The 27,699-nt window shown below is 40.8% G+C and overlaps 1 protein-coding gene across 1 annotated transcript in view; it reads right to left on the bottom strand.

Moving 5' to 3' along the window:
• Positions 1-27,699, bottom strand: part of EGFLAM (EGF like, fibronectin type III and laminin G domains) — a 77,241-nt gene that overhangs the window by 18,655 nt on the left and 30,887 nt on the right. Inside the window, exons 7-15 of the mRNA XM_026865814.1 lie at positions 22,504-22,670; positions 15,144-15,259; positions 14,563-14,899; positions 11,940-12,040; positions 10,577-10,677; positions 9,347-9,491; positions 6,676-6,865; positions 2,941-3,066; positions 1,963-2,206 (exon numbers count right to left, since the gene is read on the bottom strand). Of these exons, the coding sequence (XP_026721615.1) occupies positions 1,963-2,206; positions 2,941-3,066; positions 6,676-6,865; positions 9,347-9,491; positions 10,577-10,677; positions 11,940-12,040; positions 14,563-14,899; positions 15,144-15,259; positions 22,504-22,670 (1,527 nt within the window). The remainder of the gene's footprint in view (positions 1-1,962; positions 2,207-2,940; positions 3,067-6,675; positions 6,866-9,346; positions 9,492-10,576; positions 10,678-11,939; positions 12,041-14,562; positions 14,900-15,143; positions 15,260-22,503; positions 22,671-27,699) is intronic.

Below are 27,699 nucleotides of genomic sequence, written 5' to 3'. Positions count from 1 at the left end.
GATTTGTTTGCCTCAGTCCTCATTTAGTGGAAAATCAGTACATTTCACCTAATCACAGTACAGCCAAATTTCCTGATGTCCATCCACAGAAAACATATGGTATGCAAGACTTGGAGGCAGTGTACACATTTTGCATAAGCTTTATTTAGATTATTTCTAAACATTAGGTCATCCTGGTCAAACTGGCAGCCTCTTGGACCACATCCAAGCTACTGACAGCCTCTGGGCCATTGTCTTTTCAGAAGAGCAGAGGGAACAGTTGCCCAGAGACCTGGCACTCAGTTACACAGACAGAGAGCGAGAGCAGCCATTTTGAGGCATTTCATTGCACCTAAACATTAATTTTAGGATGTGATGAATCATTCTCAGAAGATCTGTCTTTGTCTGTGAGTCTCAGTGACATTTAATTCATGTATTTATCTTCTAGACTGCCTAAGCTATTTAAATTGGATATTAGCTTCAAATCTCCCCCAAAACAGCACTATGGGGAAAGGGGGGACCTGGAGGTGTATCTTCTTGTGACACCTCCAGCTCAGTACTTACTGCCTCTAACTGGAGACCAGGGAGGAGGATACTCACAAACATGACCGTCCTGGTTTGAGTGAGTGGCAGGGTTTTTGGTAGCAGGGTAGAGGGCTACAGTGGTGGCCCCCAGTGAGAAGCTTCTTTAAGCTCCCTTGGCTCCAAGTCAGGCCCACCTTTACACCAAGGTTGGGCCAACTAGCTGCACCTCTGTGATAATGTATTGAAGAAGGGGAACCTGGGAGGTCAATGGGAGTTGTGAAAAGTTGCGAGAACATCTGTATGAACACAAAGGTCAGTGGAAGAAAGGAGGAGAAGGGGTGGGAAGTGTTCCAGAAGAGGGGAGCTGTACCCTGTGGTGAGACAGCAGATCCCCCACAGCCAGTGATGGAGCAGAAACTGATTTGCGGCCGACTCAGGTGATTGCACCCAAGGGAGGCCGGGACCTCATGGGAAGAAGGCCCGACTGTTGTAGTTTGGTGCTGGGAAAACTGCAACGCGCACACGGGGGTGACCCACATGTCCGTGGGAGTGACTCGTGTTGGAGTGTGTTTGTGGAGGACTGCCTCCTGTGAGAGGGAGACATGCTGGAACAGGGGGAGAATGCCAGAAGGTTACCCCCCTAAAAGATGAAAGAAGCAGCAGGACTGACCACACCCCCCATTCCCTTTCCCTGCACTGCTGGCAGGGAGGAGAAGGAGATATCGGGAGCAAAGCTGAGCCCGGGAAGAAGGGAGGGGAGGGGGAGGGTGTTTTCAAGATGTGCCAATGTTTCTCATGGCCCTACTCTGTTAAGTGTTGTTGTTAGTGTCTGTATTAAATTTGTTGGGGTTTTCTTCTTCCCCTGATGAGTCTGGTTTTTGCCTGTGACTTAAAGGATGAGGTCATCCCTCTCTGTCCTTATCTCAAGTTCCTGGATCTTTTGCCATCCTCCTCAGTGCTGGGGGGAAGGGGGAAGTGAGCAGCGTCCTTGCTTATTTTCCCCTTCTCAGCACTGGGGCAGAAAGGGGGAAGTGAGTGGCTGCATAGTTCTCAGTTACCCTCTGAGCTCAAACCATGACAGTGCCAATATTGTGAAATTCTGTGGCTAGAAAGTATATGCATCAAATATTTATAGATCCCCTAATTAGCTGTGGTACAATGGAGGCAAGGAGGGAATTTCTGAAATATCGTACAGAAACAAAGGTAACATATGCAGTAAGATGGTGGCATGACATGGCAACACTGATAATAAATCTTTGAAACATAAATCCATGTAGGAAGAAAATCCTGTCCCCTTTAATACAGTTCTAGTGCTTCTGTGCTTCCTTAGAAGAAGCAAGCACTACAGACTGACAGGCTCCCATACCTCCTTATAGGCTATTACTCTTTCCAGCCCACTCCTCTCCTGGATCAGAACCATGGCACTGTTTGAAAGGAAACACAAGCAACCCTGTTTACCTGATAACAGCTGTTCCTGAGCCACAATCGAACCTGAACTCCACGTAACCAGACACCATGTTAATGGAGAGGAAGTCCTTGCTGTCTGTGTCGTAGCTGTACAAAAGGACACCATTCTCTAAATCTGGACGAAATGTCATCTCAAACTCCATGAAGGAAAGGTAATTCTGTGGTTCCAAGGGCCAGGGTGTGCTAGCAAATGACCTTAAGGACTCGTTGAACTGAGGTATGGCCAAGGTGAGTGCTGGAAATCCAGAATACACAAGCAGGTCACTTGAAGCTCAAAGGTAAGGGATGGACTCCTACCAACCAGTGTCAGTTCCCTTTGTGACGTAGTTAAAGCTGATGTTAAGAAAAAGAATCTAAAACTTTCATCTCCCAACTTAAAAATAATTGTTTCATCCTAGCCAACACTGCTTCCCTCCTTAATCTCTTCCTTTTCCAGGAACGTATTTGTATTATAAAGTTTTGTGCTCCGTTTTTTTAGTGACTCATGATAGTGTTTTTCAAAGTAGCACACAATGGGTGGTGGCATGAAAAGTTCTGCAGCACAGAAAATAATTGTGTATTTGACTACTTGTTTGTATCTCTGTAATTTCAGCAGGAAATGGATATTGGGTTGTTTACATTTCAGAATATACAACTGACACTGGTTTTAGAAAAAAGTAGGAATTTTTTTAGAGTTAAGGTGCAGCTGTGGAGTGGTACATTATTTTAACTTCTGAAAAGTAAGTTTGAGATGCTTAATTATATAGTTAGTTTAAATAAGCAAAGAGGTTTGAGAATCACTGATTATGTAAGAGCTGGATGTAGCCCCAAACTGAATGGTGGGGGAGGGCTTTGCTATGTGATTTTAAAAAGATGAAGTAACAAGTACTCTCCTCTGTCAGAAACCTCTTTGGATGTCACTATGTGAAAAACATATTGAACACTAAATAACACATTAAAAGATATATTAGCAGCCCAGTGCCCTCTCACCTTCTTCGCAATGATGACCTTTAAATCCAAGAGGGCAAAGGCAAATGTATGAATCTGCCTTGTTCACAGTACAGGTACCACTGTTGATGCAGGATGCCTCATCACAGATGCCACTGCTACATTCACCTAAACACAGAGCCAGAACATTGATTTATCAATGAAATTTATCAAATAAGATTTATTTGGCAGTTGATCATTGCTACTAACCAATACAATTTGCTCTCCTGACTAGACTATTTCTGGTTTTGTCAAATGGTGTGCAATTTAGACAAGGTAACTTGATTTTTAGCACTTTCTTTTTGCTACTAGACCAACAAAGACCTTAAAAATAGCAAAAAACAGCTCTTACTTACAAACCATGACAGTTGTAGCTTTCAATCATTCCTTGGATTATTATTCTTCTCATCTTGTTCCTACTATAATTTCTCCTAAAATAGAATTCTCTCTAGATTGTTTACAAGCACCATGACTTATTTAATTTCAATTACCTTAAGTGCTTCTTTGTTCACTTTAAATTCATGTCATGGTAAGCATGGAAGGTGTTAATCATCATCAACTAATCTTATTAACTAAAATGATGTTGTCAGCCCTCTTGTCTGCACGAAAAGGGATCCATATCATCAGCATATGGGCTTTTAAAGAAGCATTTCTATTATGCTGGCACATCAACTAAAATAACAAGGAAATTATTTCTTCTTGTTGGAATTAAGCTGAAATTGTAGAACAAATTATTTACTAATTTCTTAAAACTGGTATCTATAAAGCTAGATTATGCAATGGTCAAATATACATCTGATGGAAGTTCTTGTTGATTTTGTTTACTTTATTTTAGTTTCTGATTAAATAATTCTCCCCTTGTTGATAACAACAAACTGATTTTATACATGAAGAAAGCCCAAGTAAGACATTTGTGGTGTACAAGTGTAAACACATTGTTTGGAGGGGCAAAGTGTTTATCACAAAGAATTGCATATTTATTCTGAGGCACACTGAAATAACACCTCTGAGATGACACGGGTGTTGTGAGGCAGCTCTGAAAATAAATGTCGAAGGACAGTTTTCTTATCTGAGCTGTTTGAGAGAAGGCTTGCAAAACTACTGCAAGAAGGGGATATGCCCTTTTTGCTTTGTTTAAATACAGTGCACTGATGGTTTCCAGACAAGGACTCTACAAATCTTCAAGAAGGTGCTGGTGTTAGTACAGCTCCAGCTTCACACTTTGATTTCCCATCCCATAGCCAGAAAGAAAAGCAGAGAGAAGTATGAAGAGGTAAATTGTTGATGTGATGGTTCATTCTTATCACTCTGCCATCCATGGTGGAAAATAACCTTTTCTCACCAACTCAGGACAAAGGCACTAATAACTCTGGAGTCATCTGGCACAACTCCCTGCGAGACCAGACTCTTCTCATATTTACAAATCTCCTGGCAGGCTCATTTTTCATTGTAGAGAGGGAAGGTCTGAGTACAACAGTCATAACACAGGGCTCCAGGGCTAACCCAAGGAGCATAAGCAAAACATAAGTCTCCCAGAAGAGAACAAATTCTCCTTCTAAGTGGAAGGGGATAATTACCCCTTCAAAAGGTTGCTCCATGCCCAGCCATGGAAGCAGGGGTGTTTGCAATGCTCATTGAGCCATCTTTTCCCCTTCTGGGCTGCACCGTAATGGTCACAGTGACCCAGAGCAGGACAGGTATCTAGTCTCTGAGATCCCTCATGTATTCATCAATTATGACAGCGACATAAATTAGTAGCACTAGCTCTATTTTATAGACATGGAAACAGAACCAAGACATGTGGTCTTGAGTTTGAGATACAAACAGTAAACTAAGACAACACTCATCTTTACTGCATCTGCTGCACTGTTAGTCAATGCTGGCAGTATGTTCAGATAAAAGTTAAACAAAGTCTTTGAGAAACAGAAAAGGACAAGGAAGATAACAACAATGGGGAAAGTTGCAGGCTCACTGGTTTGAGGGACAGCTTGAACTGGAGCAGTCTTGGTATTTAAGGATAGGCTGCTCTCACAGTGTCTCAGTGACTTCTCACAGCCTTTGAGCCAGCTCAGGTGACTACATAAAAAAGGCAAACCACAGGTCTGATGGCTGCATCTGCTTGGCTGCAGTGGCCCCTTAGCTCATGGTCCAGTGGGAGCAGCCAGCAGAGATGGCACAGGGGCAGAATGGACCCTTATCCTCCCCACCCTCAATTCTGCAGTCCATGTACCATAGCACCCCTTATTTACTCATTGTGCCAATAGAAAAGAAACAAAATACTGGCTGGCAAAAAAAAATCCCTAATCCCTAGTAGAATTCACTTGCAGTTTATTTATTTTGGGCTTAATTTATATTATATACTGTTTGAAAGGCTTTCTTGGTACAGTTTCATATAAGTGTGTGCAGTCACATAAGGACAGTAAGGTTTTACCACTCAGTTTCAAGTCACACATGGTAGAATCCAGTATTTATTTTCACTGATGTTGATGGTTAATGCAGTAGTATGTGGAGCATTCATGGATGGGAATAAAGCTAGCTGCATCTCAAAAAGCAACAGATTTGGCCTCAGAGAACTTCAGCATGGCTTTCATCTATCCATCTAAATTCCATAGATTCTCAGTCTATCATGAAATTGCTCTCTGCTTCCAAAGTCTTATTCTTTTCAGCATCCGTTTCTTGGGCCACTCTGTTCTCCCCCTCTATTGCACAGAAGTTTGCTTATGGTATCTAGAGAATACAGAGCAATTGTTAGGAAGTTTCTCATTAATCACTTCCTTCTTGGGATGCCAAATGCACAGCTATAGAAGAGAAAAAAGATAACTTTGTGGCTGAAGCATGGCACAGAGCGTTCAGTGATAAGGGATCTATTTCCTGCCTTTAGCACTTTCTTTCTGACTTGGATTTACTCTTACTCTTAAACTGTTTAGACTGAGAGGTTATTAAAACAAGGATTTTGTTGCCCTGACTTTTTTCCAAGTGCCCATTAGATGGATGAAATAGCGATGAATCAATAAGAGAGAAATAGTTAATTAACTTCCCTACTTCTCCACCTTTTAATCTGTGAAGGAGAGATCATGTTGTAACACCGCTTCATAAAGCTGTTGAAAAAATTTTTCCATAGTATTTTTAAACATACTGTGACTGTGGAAATGAAAACAATGGATGGTCAACAGGAAAGCCTATTTTCTTTAGCAGTAATAGGGTTTAATGGGCAAAAGCCATCTGTAATGGCCACAGCACTGCTGTGAGTCTGAAAGACCACTGGGTTGCTTCGGACAAGTGTGATGATGCCTTTAGGCAAAACACATTTTGTTGGGTCCATAATGTTGTAAATACAAACACAGCGTACATACTATTGATTTCTGATGTCAGTCAGGAGCATAAAGAGGTGTCCTGAGAGGTGCTGGCAGAAATACTGGTGCAGACATAATTATATTGGCAACACTGAGTTTCCTGCTTGACCATGAGAACTGGTTTTACTATTTATTGTGAAGGATAACTGTATCTACAGGGGCTTTTGGCATACTAAACAGTGATGTTTACTTGCACAGTGTGATAAATACTACAACTACAGACCCAGCAAAAGCAATGCGAAAAGGTACAGAGAAATAACATGCCAAAAATAGAGACTGCATATCCCATCTCTCAAACCTGGACCATTGATTCATTTTTTTTCAACAGCCAAAAAACTAACCCCTGGTTTATCACTGATTAAAGACTCCATACCATTACACTTACCAACATCAGCACCACTGAGAGCTTTTCCTAATGGCCAAGGTCTCATATCAATTATCTTTTTGTTGACGCTGAGTGACTGAACGCAGCCCTGAAACCCATGGTTGGTGCCTGTGGCTCTGACCAGCCAGTACACGCTGGGGGCACCACCAACATAGAAGGGAGTCCGGAACGTAATTTTACTATATTGGCCCTGAAGGGAAAACAGAAGATGGACATGATGTAGAACAGACATAACACAGGATAACTATTAAGCCTACCTCTGGGTAGAATTAAATTTTTTTCTTCACAAAGATTTGTGTAAGGGAATATGTAGATTGATCATTGGTAATTCCCTTCCATTAGTCATTCCTCCAATCAGTCCACTTTTTAAAATGTTATTTATTGCACTTGCATCCATCATGATAACTGGACTATAAAAGCACAATAAAAAACTTTAAAATTAGTTTGTTCTGAGTACAGATTGTGATCTGACTTTTGTTGTAATTTCTTGCTTTACTTTTGCCAAAATTTTTTGTCTTCTAAACTCTTAAGTTCTGGGGAACACAAACCAATGTGATATTGCCTTTTGGACAGAACACAGCAAGTGCTTAGCATTGAGTAATAATGAAATGACAAAAAAAAAACCCAAAAAAACAAAGACGAGGCAAAAGGTGCAAAAGGCAATGAATCTACTACTTCAGTAGGGTTCTGCTCACTTTGCCAGTGATAAATTTACTCCCCATCCTTTTTTTTTGCATTAACCTGAGTATAGAAATGTATACATACAAGTTTACTAGCCTTGCACAGGAAGGAACAAGGGGGGGAAAAAAAAACAACCAGAATTTTTTTGACCATTGAGTCAAACTCCATGCTATTGTGGGCAATGGAACCATAATTCCCTCAATATATTGATAAGAATATATGTCTTTTGCCTCCTACTCAAAAGGTGTTTAGAAGAAAACACTTGAAATTCCTATTTTTTACCAGTGTGTCCTTTTGGCAGCCCTGACCTTTAGCCCAGAAACTTTCACCTCTCCCCTACCATTATATTTATAACAATAAATTATATCCCCATAGCCTATATTTTGCCAGGCTACATAAGTCAAAGTTACTGAGTCTGTGGGTGTTCAGCACAGCGAGTCTATGGGTGTTCAGCACACTGCAGAAACACATCAAATGGATCTCAATTTCAGCAGTAAAAAATAATTCAGGTGGAGCCTGTGGCTAAAGAGTTCATATGTCCACAGGATCTCATGGTAGGCATATGTCAGGGCTGTGGGCATACAGCTCTCTAGCCTGCCTCCAACCACTTGCCATCTCCCATCATCTTTGATGCTCCTGACCCGTCTTGGTCTGTCAAGCTGCACTTCTCTTGTAGGCACTCTCTAGATTGTTTAAGTCAAAATCAACCATGTCAGAAAACACTATTACTCTGCTGACACTAATTCAGGTCATCCTAACTAGGAAGGGCTGAGGAGGACTCACTGGAGCAACATACTACAGCAGCAGCAAGTTCCAGTGGTGAGCAGCACCTGGAGCAAATAACTTTTTTTCTGCTCTAGTTGTAGCTAGAAAAATGTCTGCCCACTGCCAAACTCTTCTTGTAATAGACTCTGAACCATAATCCTCCTACTAGGCCTTTGTTGCACCTTTTCTTCTTCAACTTCATCTTCTCGGCTATGGGCGATCATAGCCCTGGATAGCCAGATGCTGTCTTACCAAAGTGCTGTACAATGGCATTAGTCTCTTTTGGACATATCTCTCCTGATTCACATTTGCCCTTTGGGTGGCCTCATAGCAGTGATAACACTTAGCTACACATGTCAGTCATTGAAATCCTTTCCTCTGCCATTTTCCAGCTGATGAGAACTCAATGCACAGCATTTTTTCCTCTTCAGTGCCTGCACATGAAAGTGTAAAGTAATAAGATGTCTAAAGCCGCTTTTTTTCACAGCTAGGGATGACATGTTAATAGTAGCTATCAAAGGGAAGAGGAAAGACATCTGAAATAATTTGCAACTGTCTTTTTTTCCAGTGCCTTAATTTCACTTCTGTATTCTGGCCTGGCAACAGATGAGGAGGTCAAGACATCTACTTGTAGTATATTTTATCCTGGTAACCTCATATGTAATTGTTGGTGTTACAGTAAGTCAGGGAAGAATGTCTATCTCCACGACTGCATTTAAATCTATGTCCATAGTACACATGTAATTACACTTCTGTATACAAACCTCGTGTGGCTATATGTATATACATATATACATACATGTATATATGTATATACTATATGTATATACATATATACACATATGCATCAGATTTTTCTGGTTGAGGAAGTAAAGCAGCATTCCGAGGCTTGAAAAAGAAAATAATCAGGGACAGCAGCTGTAAAACCTGGCAAAGTTTTAACAGCAGCCAGCTTTGGAGACTAGTGATGTGTAGCAGAAGGGCAGCAGAGCAAGCATGGAGGGCAACAGGGAAACTGTGATGGGATTCAGCACTGGAATATTTATCTATGTGATTCCTAGACTATGTGTGTGGAAGAGTAATCTGTACACTGATCCTGGTTCACTAAATGCCCCAACATTGATAAATAAAAATGTACCTTTTAAATCTGATCAGACTTCTGCTGGAAAGAAAAATTGTCATCATAATCTTGAGAAAACCCAAGGTCAAGCACAGGATTACCTACCTGAGATTTTCCTGACACTGGAGCGTCATTGTCCATCCTGAGCCAGCCATTCATCCCATCTCTGAACAAGGTGACAGTGTGCCAGTTCCCCAGCTTGATTTTGTTTTCACTCGTTACAACTGCAGCTCCAGTGCCACAGTTGAACCTGGGCACATGAGACAAAGAGGGCAAGGTGAAAATCTTACATTAACCAAATAACTGAAAGTCAGTTTTAGACTCTAAATGTTTCCTTCACTCTTGGGAACCTCTCTGTTTCACACTGCATATGAGCAGACCACAGGGAAATTAAGACAGTGGGTCTACATATGTTCTGTTCTAAATTTCAAACTTCATTATCTCTTTTTCTCCCATGGAGAAGGTTTTGCATTCTCTTTCCTTACCAAGTGTATTGCAAAGCTTGCTAACAGCTGAAACTGTTTCAAAATGGAGGGTATTACAATCTGAGTTCCTGCTACCGCAGTAATTTCTCTTGGGAATTTTTCTAGCTCCCTGTCCAAAGTCAGTGCTACGTTAATAACCAGGAGATTCTATATGAACTCGGCACTGATTGACAAGGAGACCTCTGGGACAGTCTCCATGGAACTGAATATGCACAAAATGTGCCATTTTCTCTGACTGCCATTCAGTACGGGTGAAAGAAACACAACTAAGGCACATCACCCACTTTGTTATTCCCCACTTTCCAAGGACTCAGCCTCCCAAGGTGAGATACTTGGGAGGAAGAGATCCTTGAAATACTCTTTCACATGCTTCATATCTATGGGACTGCAAGAAACCCCTCCATCTTCATTTAAAAAACCTGCAACTGTCATCTAAACAAGGGATATAAGACGAAGTCCCAGGCCTCTTGCTGGCATCATATCCTTTATTTCACTGTGTTATCTGCAGGTCCTTTTGAAGCAAAAACATTGACTAGGCAGAGCTTAATAGTATAAGCTTAGCAAATGCAGTGTCTCACTGGCATTTCTGATTACATAATGTCTCGAGAAAAAAAAATGATCATTTTGCCTTTACATCATATCTGAGTAAAAACAGTTCAACAGGGCACAAGTCCACACACTAACGAAGGATGAGAGAAAAAAAAACATCTAAGAATTGTTAAATGAAGTAATACTGTCTATTTTGTTCACTGCATGTGATAGAAGTCAAAGACACACAGATATTCATCATATACAGCAGACCCAGCAATGGTCCCTTCTCTTCACATCAGATTCGGGATGGAGGTTTTACCTGAACTGGATGCTACGTCCGATGATTGCCAGTGACATAAAATCACCACGACCATGTTCATTTTCTCCACAATATAGCAGCAAACCATCTTCTGATTCAGCCTGCAATCATTGCATCATGAAAAATCAAACTCTAAACTTCACAGTAACAGATAAATGCAAGTAGCACTGGGGGACCTTTCTTCAGAAAAGTGACAGCATTTTTCATATGGAGTTTAACTTGCAGAATGAGAAATTGGTTGATAGGTTTTGAATCCTGCATTTGAAGAACCTAAAAACCATTGCATTAATGCTTAAATGGTTTAAGAACATATTTTTTTACTTACAGGATGATACTAACAGAACTAAAAAAAAGCCTGAAAGCGTTAAAGACTGTCAGACATGTCCCATATGAGACCTCTGAGCACAAAGTCTAGCAAGGATTTTCTAGCAAGACTGTTAAGTGTAGACACATCAGACTTGCTGAACATTAATACACACATTCTGCTTCACATGTTCATTGAACCTGACACTTTTCAAGCCAAACAACCTGTGCAGGCAGGATTTCTCCATATGTGCATAGCAGCTGACACAGTGGATTTTTGCAGCCATCCTGCATTTTAAGCTGACAAATTGCCAGAGGAGTGTTAGATCACTACATGAGGTGACAGACTGCTGCTGCTGCACTAGTGACAGTCTTGTACCTAGGCTGTGAGGCTGGCAAGTTTGCCTTAGATGGGAGCAGGGGTGCATCCAAGAGATTGGTCACCCTCCCTACAGACAACCCTATCAGCTCTGTCCGTAACACACACAGCATTAACACAGGTCACTGTGGGATGTATGTCATCACTTTAGATCTGTAGTTTAAGTAGTCCAGTATCTTGCATCTATTAATAGCCAGTGTCCCAAACTTCTGTGGTGGAAAATAATGCCTACTTAAATCCTGTAGGGTAGGAAAGGAACTCTAGATATAGGGCAGTGTTTTGCTCAGTATAAGACCTCAGTTCCTTATATGTAAAGACATTGTATGCCACTTCCAAATTGTAACTCACAAAAATTCCAGGTGTACTTCAGCCTGTAGCTCATTCTCATAACCTTGACAATGTACCTTGCCAATAGCCTACAATACCAGTATTACTAGTCTCAGGGATTCTCTCATGCACTGCCTGCCAATAATGGATGCAAATATTTTAGCTCAGTTTACCAACTTCACCTGCAGTCATTGAAGGTGAAACCAGATCTTTAGAGATGAAGGTTATGTACAGGTTCACCGCAATTACTTTATAAGCTACACTGAATCTAAACTTTGTTCCATTGTCCACAGCATCAGAATAAGCAAATAAAATTTAAAGCTCCTATGTGAGCTTGGAATTGCTTAAACCTACCCTGAATTCAAGGGTAATTTGAAATGTCTGATAGGAGTTCTTCAGAGGCTCAAAGGTGATATATGAGTAGCCAGAGAACTGAGGATACTGGATAATAATATCTGAAAAGCAAAGACAGAAGCATGTTATTTAGCAGTTTTCTCCCATATAAAAATTAATATATACATTTAGCACTAGAAAGCATCACATGAAAATGAAAGGCAGAGTTCCTCCAGAGACAACCATTAGTCAGTGCAGTCAAGAATCAGTTAACCTATTGCCTTATCCTCCCACCACCTTTCACAACTAATTCCTTTATTCCCAAGGACCTGGTGAACTTGGAAAAGAACAGGATACTGAGGGCCAAATACTGCTCAACAGTTTAATTGCTGTCTGCAGTGGAAATTTCTCCAGATTTTCATCCTTGTTACAGAAGACAGAACCCATCAACTTTATATTTATCTCCTTTTAAGAATCCACTTAAGAGAGACAACAAAGTAATTTTCTGGTTTGCAGGATTATAAAAACATATGCGGGAAGTGTGGCCAGACTCTTCACTGCATTAGTCACTGCCGCTCCATAGCAGCTGTGTCCAACATCTGTAGAATCCTTGGGCGGCTCATAAGAGCCCAGCAGCTTCCAGTGCTTCCCTCAAGTCAGCTCAGGGCAGAAGCTAAAGGGAATGATGGGGAGAAGAGAACACGTGCAGGCATCTCTCCATCCCTGGCTGCCACAGTGGCCCTTCATATTGCTCCTGTCAGCTGGCACTATCAATCCTCACCCTTTGTTGTCTCATGTTAGAGGCCCATCCTGGCTTCAGCACAGAAAAAGCTTCAGCACAGAAAAAGAAAATCAGAGGCATGTCTTACTGCTACCTTTGAAGCTCATTTTCCTAAGAAGCACTAAGGACAGACACAGTTTCAGGCCTGAATTCTTACATTTGCAGTGGATCTAAGTTTAACAAGGAAGGAAGGATGAGGAGTACTATTCTTCTTTGCTATTTGAATACTGACTAGGTTTTTCCTCCATATTTGCATCTGGATACAGCTATCCACTTTTTTGTTTGCAAGGCATACATTTTAGGCTGAGGTGAAGAGAACTGATGCTATAAACCTGAATGCAACTGCAGCAAACAGCAATTAACTCATGCCCTGATCCAAGCAGAACTGACTGGACCAGAGCACCATGCAGCTGTTGATTGCAAAGAAAAGTCTGCTTTCATTCAGATTAATACACTATTTAACATTATTGGCTGCTGTGGAGAAATGCAGTACAAGGGAATATTGGTACATGATGCTACTGCTTACCAAGGACACTCCCTTGTGAAAAATGGTGGGTTTGGACTGACATTAACAAACACACTCTACAAGTTGCATACAGTTATGTAGTTCAAATAAATCCTTGACTCTTCATACTTGATCAAGGCCAAAAATCGCATCTGCAGCTGTTCCATGTGGCTGAGTCACCACAGATTTTTTTCAGAATGAGCTCTCTTTACTCCAACACTTGCAGAAGATCAAACACTCTCAGTTTCTGTATATCCGATGCATGACTGTGCAGCACGAATGTCTAACGCAAGCCTGCAGAAGAAACATGTGTCCCTGATGCCCTGCTGTGTGGCAGGGCATTGGCAGATCAGATCAGCATGCAGAGGGATGGATCACCTCTTTCTTAGTTGGTGGGACAACACCACCACAAGCAACAGGATACTTTCTTTGCAGGAGCTTTGGCATTCATCTGACCCCTTGGTCACCAAACTAGAAGAAAAATAACTCCAGGGGATTAAAAAAAAAGTGACCTGCTTATGGCCTGGTAACCAAGGTGGACTGGCTTAACAGGTGATCAGCTCAACGTCAGGCCCAGCAAAAGGGCAAGGTTAGGTCTGCAGATGGAAACGACAGTAAATTGGCAAGGGAAGGAGAAGCAGGACAGTCTCCTTCAGCTCAGCAAGCCCCTGCCCTGGCTCAGGTCCTCCACAGAGAAGTGACAGGATGAGTGGCAAGTCCTGACTGGAGCAACCACACCTCCTCACATGACCCAGGCTTCAGGTCATGTGTTCTGAACTGGAAAGGGGTCTTTGTTCCTCCCTTGCCCCAGGCTGCCCGAGACTCCAGGCTACCACTCCAGTACTTCTGCCCTGCAGACCATGGGGAAAGCCTCCTCTGGAGATGGTTTTACAGTGGAGGATCTGTCTCACATCTCTGCTGCAGGATCAGCATCATCTGATGGACCACACTGGAAATGCAGGTGGTTCACGGCTTCGGCTGTGGGCAAAAGGCAAGTGTCAAAGTGGGGTTGAAGGTCCCTGCTGGAAGTTGTGGATTCCATGGCCTGTTAGGCTTGACTGCCTACCAACATATCTGGCTGCATTGCCTTCCCACTCCTAGGGGGGAGAATGAGGATTAACCTACCCTGTGCACTTTCACACAGGGTCTGCATTCAGCTTTATTAAAGAATAACTTCTTCATACCTACTTGAGAAAAGAGAAGCAAAGGGGGTGATGTCTGAAATGGGACGTGGAAGCTGCTGCTGTCCTTAGGGATCCATTAAGCCCAACTGCCTATTCCCAGCTTTGCTTCATCGTGAAGCTGCTCCTTGCCTCAGACAAAAAGAAGACAGCAGCAGTGGGCACACAGAAACCTACCTTCTGTACATGTCTCTCCTCCTTTTCCCAAGTTGCAGTGGCAGCGTGAGCCACCCCGATCATAGTCATTGATGCAAAAGCTGTCTGTGGAACAGATGGCCTCATCACAGGAGAGATCAAAGAAGCGTGCAGCAGAAGACGTGCCGCCCCTCCTTGCTGCCCCAGCCGTAGTCACTCTCACTGTGGTTGAAGCCTGTGGGGTGGTGGGAGTGGAAGTAGTGGGTCCAGAAGTGGTTGTAAGGACCCGTGATAGGAGCCTGGAACTAGACCCTGGTGTGACCTTAGTTTCTACCAGAAATTTTCTGTTGCCTCCTTTGATAGCAGGAAGCGGTCTGAGCTGAAAGGAAATAAAGAAACACAAATTCAGTAAAACATAAAATGTTACATGGAAATGAAACTAATACCTTCCAAAATACAGATCTGAGGCAACAAACTCATCCTCACTGAAGAAAAAGAAACAACCACATAATTATATCTGAGCACACAATATCAGATATTAAACTTCCTGACAATACTGGACACTCTAAAATATCAAGACTATGAAGAAAACAGAAACGACAAAGTGAAATCTTGAAATTTACCTCTTCTATGTAAATGTCATAGTCTGAGTCATCGATATCAAATCCATCATCATCACCAGTCACTGCGTCTGTGATATACCCATGCCCATAGCTTCCACTTCCTAACTCCTCGGAACCTAAAAAGACACAACTGGCATATTCAGTTCATATATTTTTTTCTCTTTACACACAACAACTCAGATCTTACCACACTCTGATTCATCAGCTGAAATCTGAAGTGGTGTCAATGTTCATCCTGTAGGCACAATGCAAGTGTTGGCCTGAAGATGGGCTATGCTGTTCAAGTGATACACATGGGCTTTACATGTTACATCAGCATACAGAAAAATCAGAGGCAAATGAGTAGAGGTAATAAGGCATACACATCTGCAACCAAAACAGCATGCTAGACTGGGAGAGAATGTGTATCTTTTCACTCTGACACGTATACCTAATCATCTGTAAATAATACAGTTTAATTGTATATTAAACAGAAGTATTCAGCACCGAATTCCACCAACTGAGCTAAGCAGAGAACTCAGTTTTATGAGTGGCCACAAGATGAGACCAACTAAACAAACTACATCCAGATTATTTCTGCTAGTGACTGAATGCATGGGCAAAGGATTACTACTGGAGAAGCAGACTGCACATTTATAAACTGGTCCCAATCCTGCATTCATTATGGAAAACAACAGGTATCAAAATGTGGGCAGAACCTCTTACTCCTAGCATTCACTTGTATAGTCACTCAGGTTAATCACCGTCACAGGATAATCTTACTCCAGGTAGGAAGAATGGAATGGAATGGAATGGAATGGAATGGAATGGAATGGAATGGAATGGAATGGAATGGAATGGAATGGAATGGAATAGAATAGAATAGAATAGAATAGAATAGAATAGAATAGAATAGAATAGAATAGAATAGAATAGAATAGAATAGAATAGAATAGAATAGAATAGAATAGAATAGAATAGAATAGAATAGAATCAGTTGGAAGGGACCTATAACCATGATCCAGTCCAACTGCAAGGTTGACCTCTTCCATCCATCACTGCATCAGAATGTCCTTCTTTGGCAACAGTGATTTTTATTATAAGACATGCATTTCTACAGAATAATTTATGTGTGCAAAGCCTCAAACATAAGCATTATAAACATGACTTGCAGTTTAACAGCAATTATATGAATGAAGCAGAGCCGAGCACTAACCTAGCTCCCAGCAGATGCAGAAATTTTTCAGAACACTGGAATACTGTTGCTTTTAAGTGAGATCTGTAATATAACTTATCGCCTTTATAATGTGTGTCTGAACCTATTTCAGAACTCATTCAGTTCCTCCAGTGGATGAAACTGTAATTTACCTAAGAGTAACAGAAGCCATAAAGATCAGATGGGAAAAAGAAAGGAAAAATCACCATCAACTGTCAGGGAAAACAATCTAATCTGTATTCAAACAAGCTGTGATACGCAAACTCCATTTTCTAACTTAGAAGTCACAAGCTACAAAATAAACATCTGCTGTCGTCCAAATTCTGCCACATTTTTTCTCTTCTCAAGAAAACTATTGGCTTAATGGAATTTAAGTTCAATAAGGATGGCAGGAATGAAGTAATAAAGAGAATGAAGTATCCTTATATTCACCTGAAGGAAAATATTAGGTCTCAAATTCACATTCAGATATGCATACATGCTTACATGTATAGACATTATTTGAATGCCATGCCAGTTTTACAGAAGTGTAACTACTGATTTGAGTGCAGTTATCACTAAACTACATCAATAACCACCAGCATGCAATGAGACCTGGTGATTTAGAAAAGACAGGCAGTTCCCCAAGCAGGTGGGCCTTTTTCATCTGGCAGACCAAAATGTTCCATGCTTTTCCAACAGAAGACCTTGGGAGACAAAATGTACCCACTATTTTAAATCAGACAATGATTCCTTTCACTTTATTGAACTGGTGCAACATCTACAACCTGGAGAAAGCAAAGAAGGTACAGCTTATTGTGGCTGTTAGAAAAGACTGCTTTGAGGCTCTTCTTCAAAGACCTTCAGGATGTAAGTTTGGCATCACCAGGAAAAGTTTATCTTCAGAAGGTGTCCTAATACCCACAGGTCTCTAGGACAGTCCCAAGTCCCCGCTTTTGCTTCTCCCTGGCTCTATCTGAGTTCCAGTCAGCACATGCTACATTACCTGCTGATCTGTGAGCAGTTCTGGTAACACATAACGCATCTGGGAGCAATGAAGTCACGCAGATGTACCTTCTTCTAACTATGCCTGAATTTATAATGAGATCATCTAACAGCCCGCTGGCTTCTCAGTCACCTTGCTCTTCCCTACATTTGGTGTTTGCTTACTGGATGTGACATGTGATGCAATAAAACTACAAACCAAAAAGAGAAGAGAGAATTTAACAGGACTTCGTAGAGAAACCCCCACACGAGCCCATCTCTTAAGATCGTTGTGTTGCTTCGGTAGAGAGCTCATCTCATAATGGGTGGCAAATCAGGGGACAATTAAGCAAAGCGGTACTCTGCAAATACCAAAACAATGACTACAGAGATTATAAGCATGCTATATTTCATTAAATCAGTGTTTCAGTGTACAAGGAGATGAAGCCAATTTAAGACCCTCTACCAAGTCATATAATCCTGTTTTATAATTAGTTGGAAAACCTGGCAGGGGTCATGAACTTTAGACAGCTTCTTTCCAAATAATCAGAGATTATGTTATACTAAATAAATCTTTCTGAAAACAAATAGAAAGCTGCGAAAACTTTTGTTTTGCCGATTAGGTGGCCACTAGCATACTGATCAGAAGACACGGGAGAGTATAGGAGGCAGACCACCAGGTACCACAATGCAGGCAGATTGAATGGAAGTGTTAACAGACTGTTCACCTTCATGTTGAAACTCTCACAGGTCTAAAACCAAAATACACCAGGGACATTTTAATCTGAGTTTTATTCTTGTCAGTGACTCACAATGTCTCTTGATTTTTGTCCCTGTCCCTATAAATACACTATGCTGCCTTTGTGAATTTTTTTGAGATCTGTGGGAAACAGTTCTGTGGAAAACCTTCTCCACTTGCTATCTCCAGGTTACATCACCATCATTTACGTCATGGTTTGGGCCTGAGGGACTGCCCTTTTCCTGTGGCTGAGCCCCAGCTGAAACGTAAGCACCCTGCAGTGTGCCTTGCTCCTTTTTTTTAAGCACCTTTGCCAGTGCCTTGCTCAGTACAAGCCTGGTGGCAATAGACAGGACCATAGAAAGGGGTGTACCCAGATTAAGCAGCCACTCTGTCACGTTTGCTGTGGAGACAAGCAGGAGGGTATTTTTAACAGAAGACTCTTCCTTTGCTGGTCTGGCAAAGGCCAAGGCTGGTGACCTTTCAGACACAGTGCAAACCCCATCTGTTTACCCAGGAGACAACGGATATTTAAGCAGTGCAGGTGATGACACTTCGTTTGATTCTTTGGGGCAGTTTATTTTGTTGTTATTCAACTGGTTATGTGCAATCTTTTGTTTTCAAGTAAATTGTTCACAACACATTGACAGATCTGATATAGCAAAAAAAACCAACAATGGAAATGAAATACCCAGAACCTGCATCTGCAATTAAGAAAGGCAACAAAAATTTATTTATTACATCATTTCCCTCTAGGAAAAAAAAAGAAACCAAATCACAAATAAATGAGAACCCTTGGGAAAACTTGCCCTCTTTTTCTTCCCTGAAAATGGAGCAATGTAACATAAACCAAGCACATATTTTTCACTAGGTAAGGGTGTAACTGCTTATAATCAAGGCCACATGTTCTACTTGCAATGACCTTGGGAGGTCTGCCATTAGATGATACGGTCAGGAACCCTTCAAAGGAACATTTTAGCAAATAAAGACAACAGCTTCCTATGCTGACCTGAAACAGTGCAGTCAAGAGTACTGCAAAGCCTGACACCATCTAAAAACAAAATGAGAGAATTCATGTGAGAATGAGATAAGCCCCAGCAGAAAACATCTCCAAGTAATAGCATGGACTCAGTGTCTGCAGGACTCATCTCTGTCTCAGCCTGCCTAGAAGAGCTGCAAAAGACTCTATGCATTGCAACACAGAACCTGAAGGTCCATTGAGTTTGAGGTAATGCTGGGAATTTGTTCTTCAGTTAAAAAAAGCATCAGAAAAGCACTAACTGTTTCAAAATAAGCATCATAATCCAGGATATATAAGCATACACCTACAAATTTTTAAAATCCAAACACACTAAGGACCTTAGTGCCAGCACTACATGGACTAAGTGTAATGCAAAGGACCCAGGTATTATTGTATGAACTTCTGACAGCTTCCTAAAAGATATTTCAGATGTTTCTGAGGAATACACAGGCAGTCAGAATACAGCATCAAATATGTGCAGCATGTGTCACTGTTTACGTGGAAGGAGGAACAGTGGTAATAATGAAGATAGTAATTTCTACGATGTGCATGATGAAAAGCAGAGATGCTTCAGTTTCAGACATGTCAGCTGTCTGACACCCTTCCAGCAATAATAGGTGACTAAGAGGTATCTGCTGGCACTTTGAGAGAGTCAGGCATTAGGTGCCATCTGAGATGCATTATGGTACCTGAGACATTCCCACAGGAGTGTCAGGTGTCTGGGAGATGCCTGGGAGACACATGCCCACTTGCAGTGACAGCTGAACACCACAGAACCTAATTACCTCAAATCTACTGAATGTCTATACTTGAGCAACTGAAGTGAACAATTAAATGGGTTAAAGAAGGTAACTATTGGCTTTCTGGCTACTAGAAGGGGGAAGGTAGCTCTAGATACATAGCGTGAACTAACAGTGAGTTTTTCTTGGTTGCCAGAGCTTAGCATGAATTTTTTTGTTAGATAAAACTTGTCAACTGCTTAAATCATTCTTCAGGGTTTTTTAGTGTTTTAGGGGAAAATAAATGCTCAGGCTTTGTAAGGCTTTACACAAGACTATTTTTTCACAACAAAAGTTTAGCTTTTCTACTAATGCACAGTGTACTTGTGTATCTGGTTAACATCAAACCAGTTTCTTAGAAGACATCACAACTAAAGCCAAGTGAGAGCTGCTATACTCATTACACTTCTGCTTCCAGAAAGCCACAGAATTTAATTCTAAAGGCATGTATCCTCTGTTGCCTTTGAACACCATTCCTTGCTTTGCAAAAAGCTGGTTGTTGTGAAGACAGGTACGCACAAGATAGGCTTTCATGCATATGCGCTATATGTAGCTTTCAAGATTCTTTGCAAAATCCAGCCTGGAAACTAAGAGCAACTGGCAGAGGAACCACATTCACATTTGCCAAAGGGCCCAGAGTTTGCCAAAGTAGCCCTAACCTGGTGCAGGTCTGGAGCACATCACAGACAAGACATGGCCCCAGGCTGTGAGAGCTCTGCCCACTCATGAGGGTCTCCCCCAAGCACTGCCAGCTCCTTGGTGCAGGAAGACCAACCTCTTAGTCACAGTGGCACCCACGTGCCTTACCATGGACCAACACAGAATTTTTGAACTATTCAGAAAGCAGTGTAACATGCATAATACATTCACTTTTCGTACCTGATCCAGCCATAGAGAATCAAGCTCATGCTCCCTATGAACCTCTCAGAAATCAGTGTTTCAATACACTAGGCATGAATTTGATTCCAAGCTCTACTGACAAAAATCCATGTTTTAGAGCCATCTCAACATGTCTCTGCAGAACAGGCAGTTTCCAAAGGCAAAGTGCCTTTACTAGAGCAGGGCAGTAATAAGTGCAGCATGGCAATTACTTCACCATTATTAACAGAGCTAAACACTTTATCTTTTCTGAACGAATAATGCAGCCACCTGATCCAAACAGGAACTGAGGAGCACACAAGCATGCCTGAGGCAGCAGGAGCTGACCTTTGAGGATACAGGGGCCAAGGAACCCCAGCGTACGCTGCACCTCCTTGGTTTTCACAAACATTTGCTTCAGAGGTTAAACTTATGAATTCAGAAGCCATAACAGTTCATGCAAACTGTTCAAAAGATTGAATTTATGACAGAGAGGAAACTAGAATGAAAACTGCCATGTAAGAGTCATAGAAAACAAAGGATTCCAAGACAGGGAAACAATTCAGAAATAAATCCTTAGCAGGTTAAATTGGTGGATCACTAAGGATGCGGTCCACATTTCTGCAGCATGCAAATTCTTGCAGAGCTCACAGTTCTACCTGAATATCCGCCACTCATTTTCTACCAGTTAATTAAAGGTGATTTGCAACTGAGTGTACAGGTGAGAAAATAAAAAAACCATCAGTTTTGCTGTACTTTTTTATAGTACATTAATCTGCTAAAATTATATCCAAGCATCTTCTTGCATGGCATTCTGTCACCTAGAAATGCCTTCAAAACTGGAACTTAAAAATACTGAGATATTTTAAACACAATAAAAGATTTGGCCCATTAAAGATAGAGCTCAATTAGTCACCATACCCTGCCAGCCTTGGCTCTGTTTTCTTTATAGACTCTCTTTGTGACATTTGTTTCTTTGCTGTGTGGGAGACATGATTTGTATGATTCTCATAGTTCTCTCCGTTGGCTTGGTTGGGATTCTCACATACAGCTATGGCTTTGGGGGTGATCAGGAGCAACAGCACCTCAAAGTCAGCCCACAGGGACACTAGCACTGACAGGATTATATCCCAAGAAAGGCCATCAGCAGATATGCGCAGAACCTACCTTTTATTACATTGTGCATTGCCTACATTGCTATGTAAATGTGAATATAATATCTAAGAAGTTGTGATTGTTCAAGCATGTTTTAATACATTTTCACTGAATATTTTTGCTGTGCAGCTTCTGATCAAAAAGGGATGCTTACTTCTCTATATCATTATTTTCATTATTATGCTTAATAGTTTAAGAGTCTTACTCCTCGGAATACAATAGAGATGGTCTTTTTGAGTTGTTTAAATTACCAATGTAATATATAACATTCAGTTACAAAGAACAGAAAAAAAAAAGATGGTCAACAGACTTGTCTCTATTCCCCCATGATATTCACTTATCAGTTCTGCATGAAGCCACCAAAAAAGTCAGTAAGTAGTGATTCAAAAATATCTGTCAATGTTCTCCAGAACAGAAAAATGGCATGAGAGCTCTTCTGCCTGGTGCTTTTCAAATCTTTGCTTGCAGCTTGACTTTCACAGGATGCTGCAAGCTTCATGGACAGGACTGAGAGGTGTTAGATTGGGGGTGCCTGCGCTTGGAGAGTGACTCCACCAGCAGTCCTCCACAGCTATGCCAGATACACTTTATTTACAGATATACTTTATTTTTTATATAGCTTTAATTACAAAAAATGTGATTCTACTCACTGAATGTCCGGATGACATCACTCGGTGCACTGGCAGGGCTGGATCCATAGGAGTTTGCTGCTCGGACGGCAAACTGGTACTTGGTGTTTGGGAGGAGTCCTTTGAGAACCATGGACTCCATCTGGATCTGCTCTCTTATTACTGTCCAATTGCTGTCAAGGTCTGGCCTTCAGAACACACAAATCCAAGATCATAAATAATTAAAGCTGGCTGTAAAAATAAATTGCCTTTAAACTTTCCTGGGAAACACAGAAAATAAATGAGATTTAAGCCTACTAAATAATCACTGAAATCCTCCACTCTTAAGGGGCCAGACTGTGCAACCATTAGTAAGCCATGAAGCCTCTGATATCAAAACTATACAGTGATTCATAACCAATATTCTGATTTTGCTTACAAAGCCAAGGAGGTTGTTTAGAGGACAGTTTGAAAAATCAAGTTCTATTTATCTGTTTTCATGGATTTTGAGTTCAGTTTTCAGGTGGAGATTTATTACGTGCATTTCCAATCCCATTTCGCTATATAAAGCAGTACTTCACAATAGAGGGAAAGAACCTGATTTACTTCTAAAAGTTTGTGCTCTAATGCCACCAAGTCTCTTCAAACATATACAAGCATCAGCAGGATAAGAATCTAACATCTCATCTCTGAGGCAATAAGGTTAATCTACATAGGGGAAAATCTAGATCCAAAGTCTTATCTTCAGAAAAAAAAAAAACAACCCACAAACCAGAACATTAATGCAGAGAACCTGGCCTATGTATGTGGATTTTGAAACAAAACTCCCACATCTGCCTTCAGACAATGCCCGGTTAACTCCTGATTCATACTGGAAGCCAGCTGCCAATAAATGCTTGCTCTAAGTGCCATTATAATCCATCTGAAATCAGTACAACCATTCTCATGGCAGCCTGGTCTCAAATGTTTGAGCTCATAGGCAGAGGGACATCGGAAAGGTGAAGGATACTTCAAATACTTTGAGAGAGTATTCTGATGCTTTCACACCATTTCTACACTCTCTAAAAGTATCTCTTCTTATCAAAGAGAGAATGGAATGAGAAGGTAAACACATACAAACAAAATAAAAATGTAAATGTTAAGTCTACACCACCCAAAATATTTCAATAGAAGCCTACGAAAGCAAAATAGGGACAGAAATTACTTTCAGAAAAAACTTATTCCAGTGTCCTTTTCTAAAATGTCCTTGTGATATTTATAACAGGAAATAACCTCCAAGTGCTCTCTGAATCTACCAATGTTTACATAGGACGAGTTGCAAATGTCTCCAAGTCTCCAGTGAAAATTATAGCACAAGGCAGGCATTTTGTATTTGTTTATTTGCAGCTGGAAGGAAATGCCTAAGTTAATGTATGTTTTCTTTTACCAGTCAATACAAGATTTATTGATCACTGAGGTTTCATTGCTTTGTGCCCACAGGGCAAATGCAGTGACAAAGCAGCAGCTTCCAGCTGTCTGGCTCCTGTGTGCAATGGCACACAGGATGCGAATATTTCATTGTCTTGCTAAAAATAAAAATAAAATCAGACAAATGCACAAGATTTAATGACAGCTAAACAGTCACCCTCCACCACCATTTCCTGGTAGACAGGAGGGCATTTATTTTGGCTACTCTTTCATTGTTTCCCTTCTCTAATCTTTTGATGCCTGGGCCAAAATGAAAATGTATAGTGTTTTCCAAATGAAAACTGTTAACATCGCTTCCTTCCACATGCTCGCTTAGTAGTGTTTTCAATTTTCCTGTACATATCTTTTTTTGGCTCTAATTCTCTAAGAAATTCCTGCTAGCTCAAAAGCTGCCTCACAGTCTCTTTGCAGCAGGCCCTGCCAATGTCTGCACCCGAATGGAAACACACGCCTCTGATGAAGGGACCCAGAGGAGATATTGCAGTCTACAAAGTTTAGGAGATAACACAAACTGTAGGCTAGCCTTCAGCTTTGCTGTCTCTTGCAAGACTTCCTTCTGCAGAAGTGAATAATAAAGGAAATGCCTGCCAACGTGTAAGGATCTGCAGCTGAAAGAGAGGGAAAGAGGAAGATTTATCACTTGACCTTTGCTACTTGTCCAGAACATTCCCTATGTGAACAAATCGGTACAAGATGAAAAAAAATGGCAAACAGATGGGGAGAGAAACACAACAAACTCAGCTGGTGACTGTGTCCAGGGCCAGCCAGCTCCCATGTTTTCTAAACTGGAAAGATTCTCCTGAAAGCTGTCTCAATGGCCCTTTTCATCAAATTTCAGTTTGTGTCAACTTTTACACCAGAAAGGCGCATTTTGATGCCACTTTTCCCATCTTTCTGCAGTGCTATGTTCCCTGGACCTGCACAGGTCTCCCTCTCCGGCCGAGACCTCACAGGGTTGTTTTGGATGTTGTATCTGTGCACGGAAAAATCAGATGACTTCCATGGGCATTTTCTGCTCTTGAAGTTACAGCTGTGCACCTCCAATGCAGAAATACCATGCAGTAAGAGTCTGGCCAGTGACAAAGTCAGAAAGTTTTTGAGATAATAAATATATGGGTAAAGTCAATAGGACTGGATGGATGTAAAGCAAGGGCAGAGTTCTGCCTCAAATGTACCCAAAACATTTTGATTATTGCTTTACATTGTAATCTGGGGACTGATTCAATTTAAGAAAATAAATCTTTCTGATGCAGAGAACAGCAATTTTATACTCACTTGAACTTCCTGTTAAAATCACCTGGAAATGATATAACACAGTGAAGCACCTGCTAGCAATCCAGATTTTATAAGGTTTTTGATTGTTCTTTAGTGCCATGTTTGTACTCAAGTGACGTATCTCTACAATTTTTTTTAAAAAAATCCCTACAAATAACATGGTGACATGAACAATACATTCTTATTCGCTATGGAAAATAATCACTGTAGAAAATAATGCACTATAGGATATTATTTTATTATTATTTAGCTTTATTGTGACACTTTCTACAAAATATAGCAACCAATATGCCAGGTCAACTCTAAGTAAAAGCAGACAATTTTCTAACCTCATTCTTCTGATATTCCTCTGATGCTGTCTAATATTGTTAAGCACTTTGTCCCTAAGCTCTACATCTTTCAATCCTCTTTCTTCATTAATTATCTTTTCAAGGATTTAACCCCCACAAACAATGAGGTAAATATTGAGGTAGATGTATCTGTTTCATGCATTAATCAGAAAAGCAGTATTTAAGGTACTTTTGCTGGGCATTAGGAAGTATCTCCCTGGTCAGAACTGTTGTTTTGAGTTCTCTGGAAACAAAAGTAAATATGACTTTCCAGTTCAGTGCAGTGCCAGGGACAGATAGTTCAACACGGAATGAATTCAGGGATACACATTTTTTTGGGAGGGGAAGGCTTCAAACTAATCAAGAAATTTTCCCACAAAGCTGTGCTGAATCTGGTCCATCCTAATATCTGTATACTGATAAATCTCCACAGTTTTATTGGCAGAACCTGCCTAGCTCATTGCAGCAGAAATTTCATGTCACTGAGATATTGAAAAATTTCTCCTATATGTCAGGATTAATATTGAAAGCTGTTCCAGAGAGATGAAAGGAAAGTGACCTAATCCTTTTAGGGAATACACTGGTTCTTTAGATGATAGCTGACTCTAAAAATTTGGATGTTAGTCTCCAAGCTTAGAAGATTGGGTAGGCATTTAGTAGAGAGTGAAAATATCCAAGACATTTTTGAGAATTAATTTTTTATAGTATCTTTAGGAAAAACATCCAAACTAGTATGTTTAAGTCCAGTGTCTCACTTTAGAGGCTTTCATAAGAGTGTAAATTGTCAAAATATTTCTCAGCATAAATCAACAGACTATTTACACTGAGTCTGCAAGCTTCCACAGACATGATTAGCTTTTTGGGGTTTAACACATTCTTTTACACATTCCCCATAAACGGTGCAGTGAGTAGCAAGACCTATGTTCACCCTCTTGATTTTCAGCATTTAGCCAAGTTGTGACTGTGGTCTTCTTAGCATCCTCTTACAGTCAACAGCAGAGCAGAATCTGAATTAGCCCAGCTCATCCTACATCTGAAACTTCCTGCAGCCCTCCACTGCCTATAGTGAACATAAAGGTCACAAGGGAAGCCCATGCACATGCCTAAATAAAGGCTCAAATTTAGACCCTGAGTAGAAACAGACTGTAGGTTAGCTCTGGTTCTGATTGGATTCTTTTATGTTCAGACAATTAATGCATTGAATTTTCATGAGTTTTTAATCCGCAATTTCACAGTTGAGCAAATAAAAAGAGTGGCTTTCCCTCATCTCAATCTCCTAGCATGGTTTTTGTAGGGTTAAAGTCATAAAGTTAATTCTAAGGGGATGGAAATGATTTAAACAATGTCACAGTTTTTAGACGTTTGTGCTGTACCCAAGAGAAATTACAGATTTGCATAAGAAAGTCATTAATTTTGCAAAAGCACAGGATAATATTGTATCTCTTTGACATAGAAGGACATGGTTCTAAATTTACTTGCACTGTTTTGTTTTGGTTTTACATTGGTTTCATTCAACATCTTTAACTCATGTTACTACATTTTTTAGTAATTAAAACTATCTGCAGCAAAAGAAAACGAAACTTAAGGTTAACTCTTTACCTCTAACTGCCATTAGGGCTTACAGCTCATTGAACTTTCCCAAATATATAATCAAGCTTACAATTGTAAGAGAGCATAATCCCAAAATTAACAAATACACTTCCAGCTTAGCTTTAAACCTCAAATTAAACAGTGTAATCAAAACATTGTGCTCTTAGCAAATGCTTTCCCAAAGTCTAAAACCAACAAAACACTGAAATTTCAATTACTCGCATCTTTCAACTTAAACAGTGAAGGCAGCTTTCCACTCCCTGGCTGAACAAAAACATTCAAGGGTGCACTTTCAACCTATCAGATGGAGATGATGGTGCCCACTTCTTCCTCCATTAGCAGGCACCTGGTGCTAGGAAGAGGTCTACATAAACCTGCAGGATCCATTTTCCAGCAAAAGCATGAAGGCAACAGAAGTGTGGTCAACCAGAACTGACAAAATCCCCTCCCCATCCACCAAGCAAATGAGAGACAACAGATGGGGAGAAGAGAGAAAGGCTCAAGTAAGAACTGTGTTCAGAAAACAGATACCGGAGAAATTTCATGGTAATGCTAAAGCACAGCTTACATGATGGCC

This window comes from Athene cunicularia (genome assembly GCF_003259725.1).
Source record: "Athene cunicularia isolate RWA chromosome Z unlocalized genomic scaffold, athCun1 chrZ_part1, whole genome shotgun sequence".
Classification (NCBI taxonomy): domain Eukaryota; kingdom Metazoa; phylum Chordata; class Aves; order Strigiformes; family Strigidae; genus Athene; species Athene cunicularia.
This window is presented reverse-complemented; position numbering and strand designations above follow the sequence as displayed.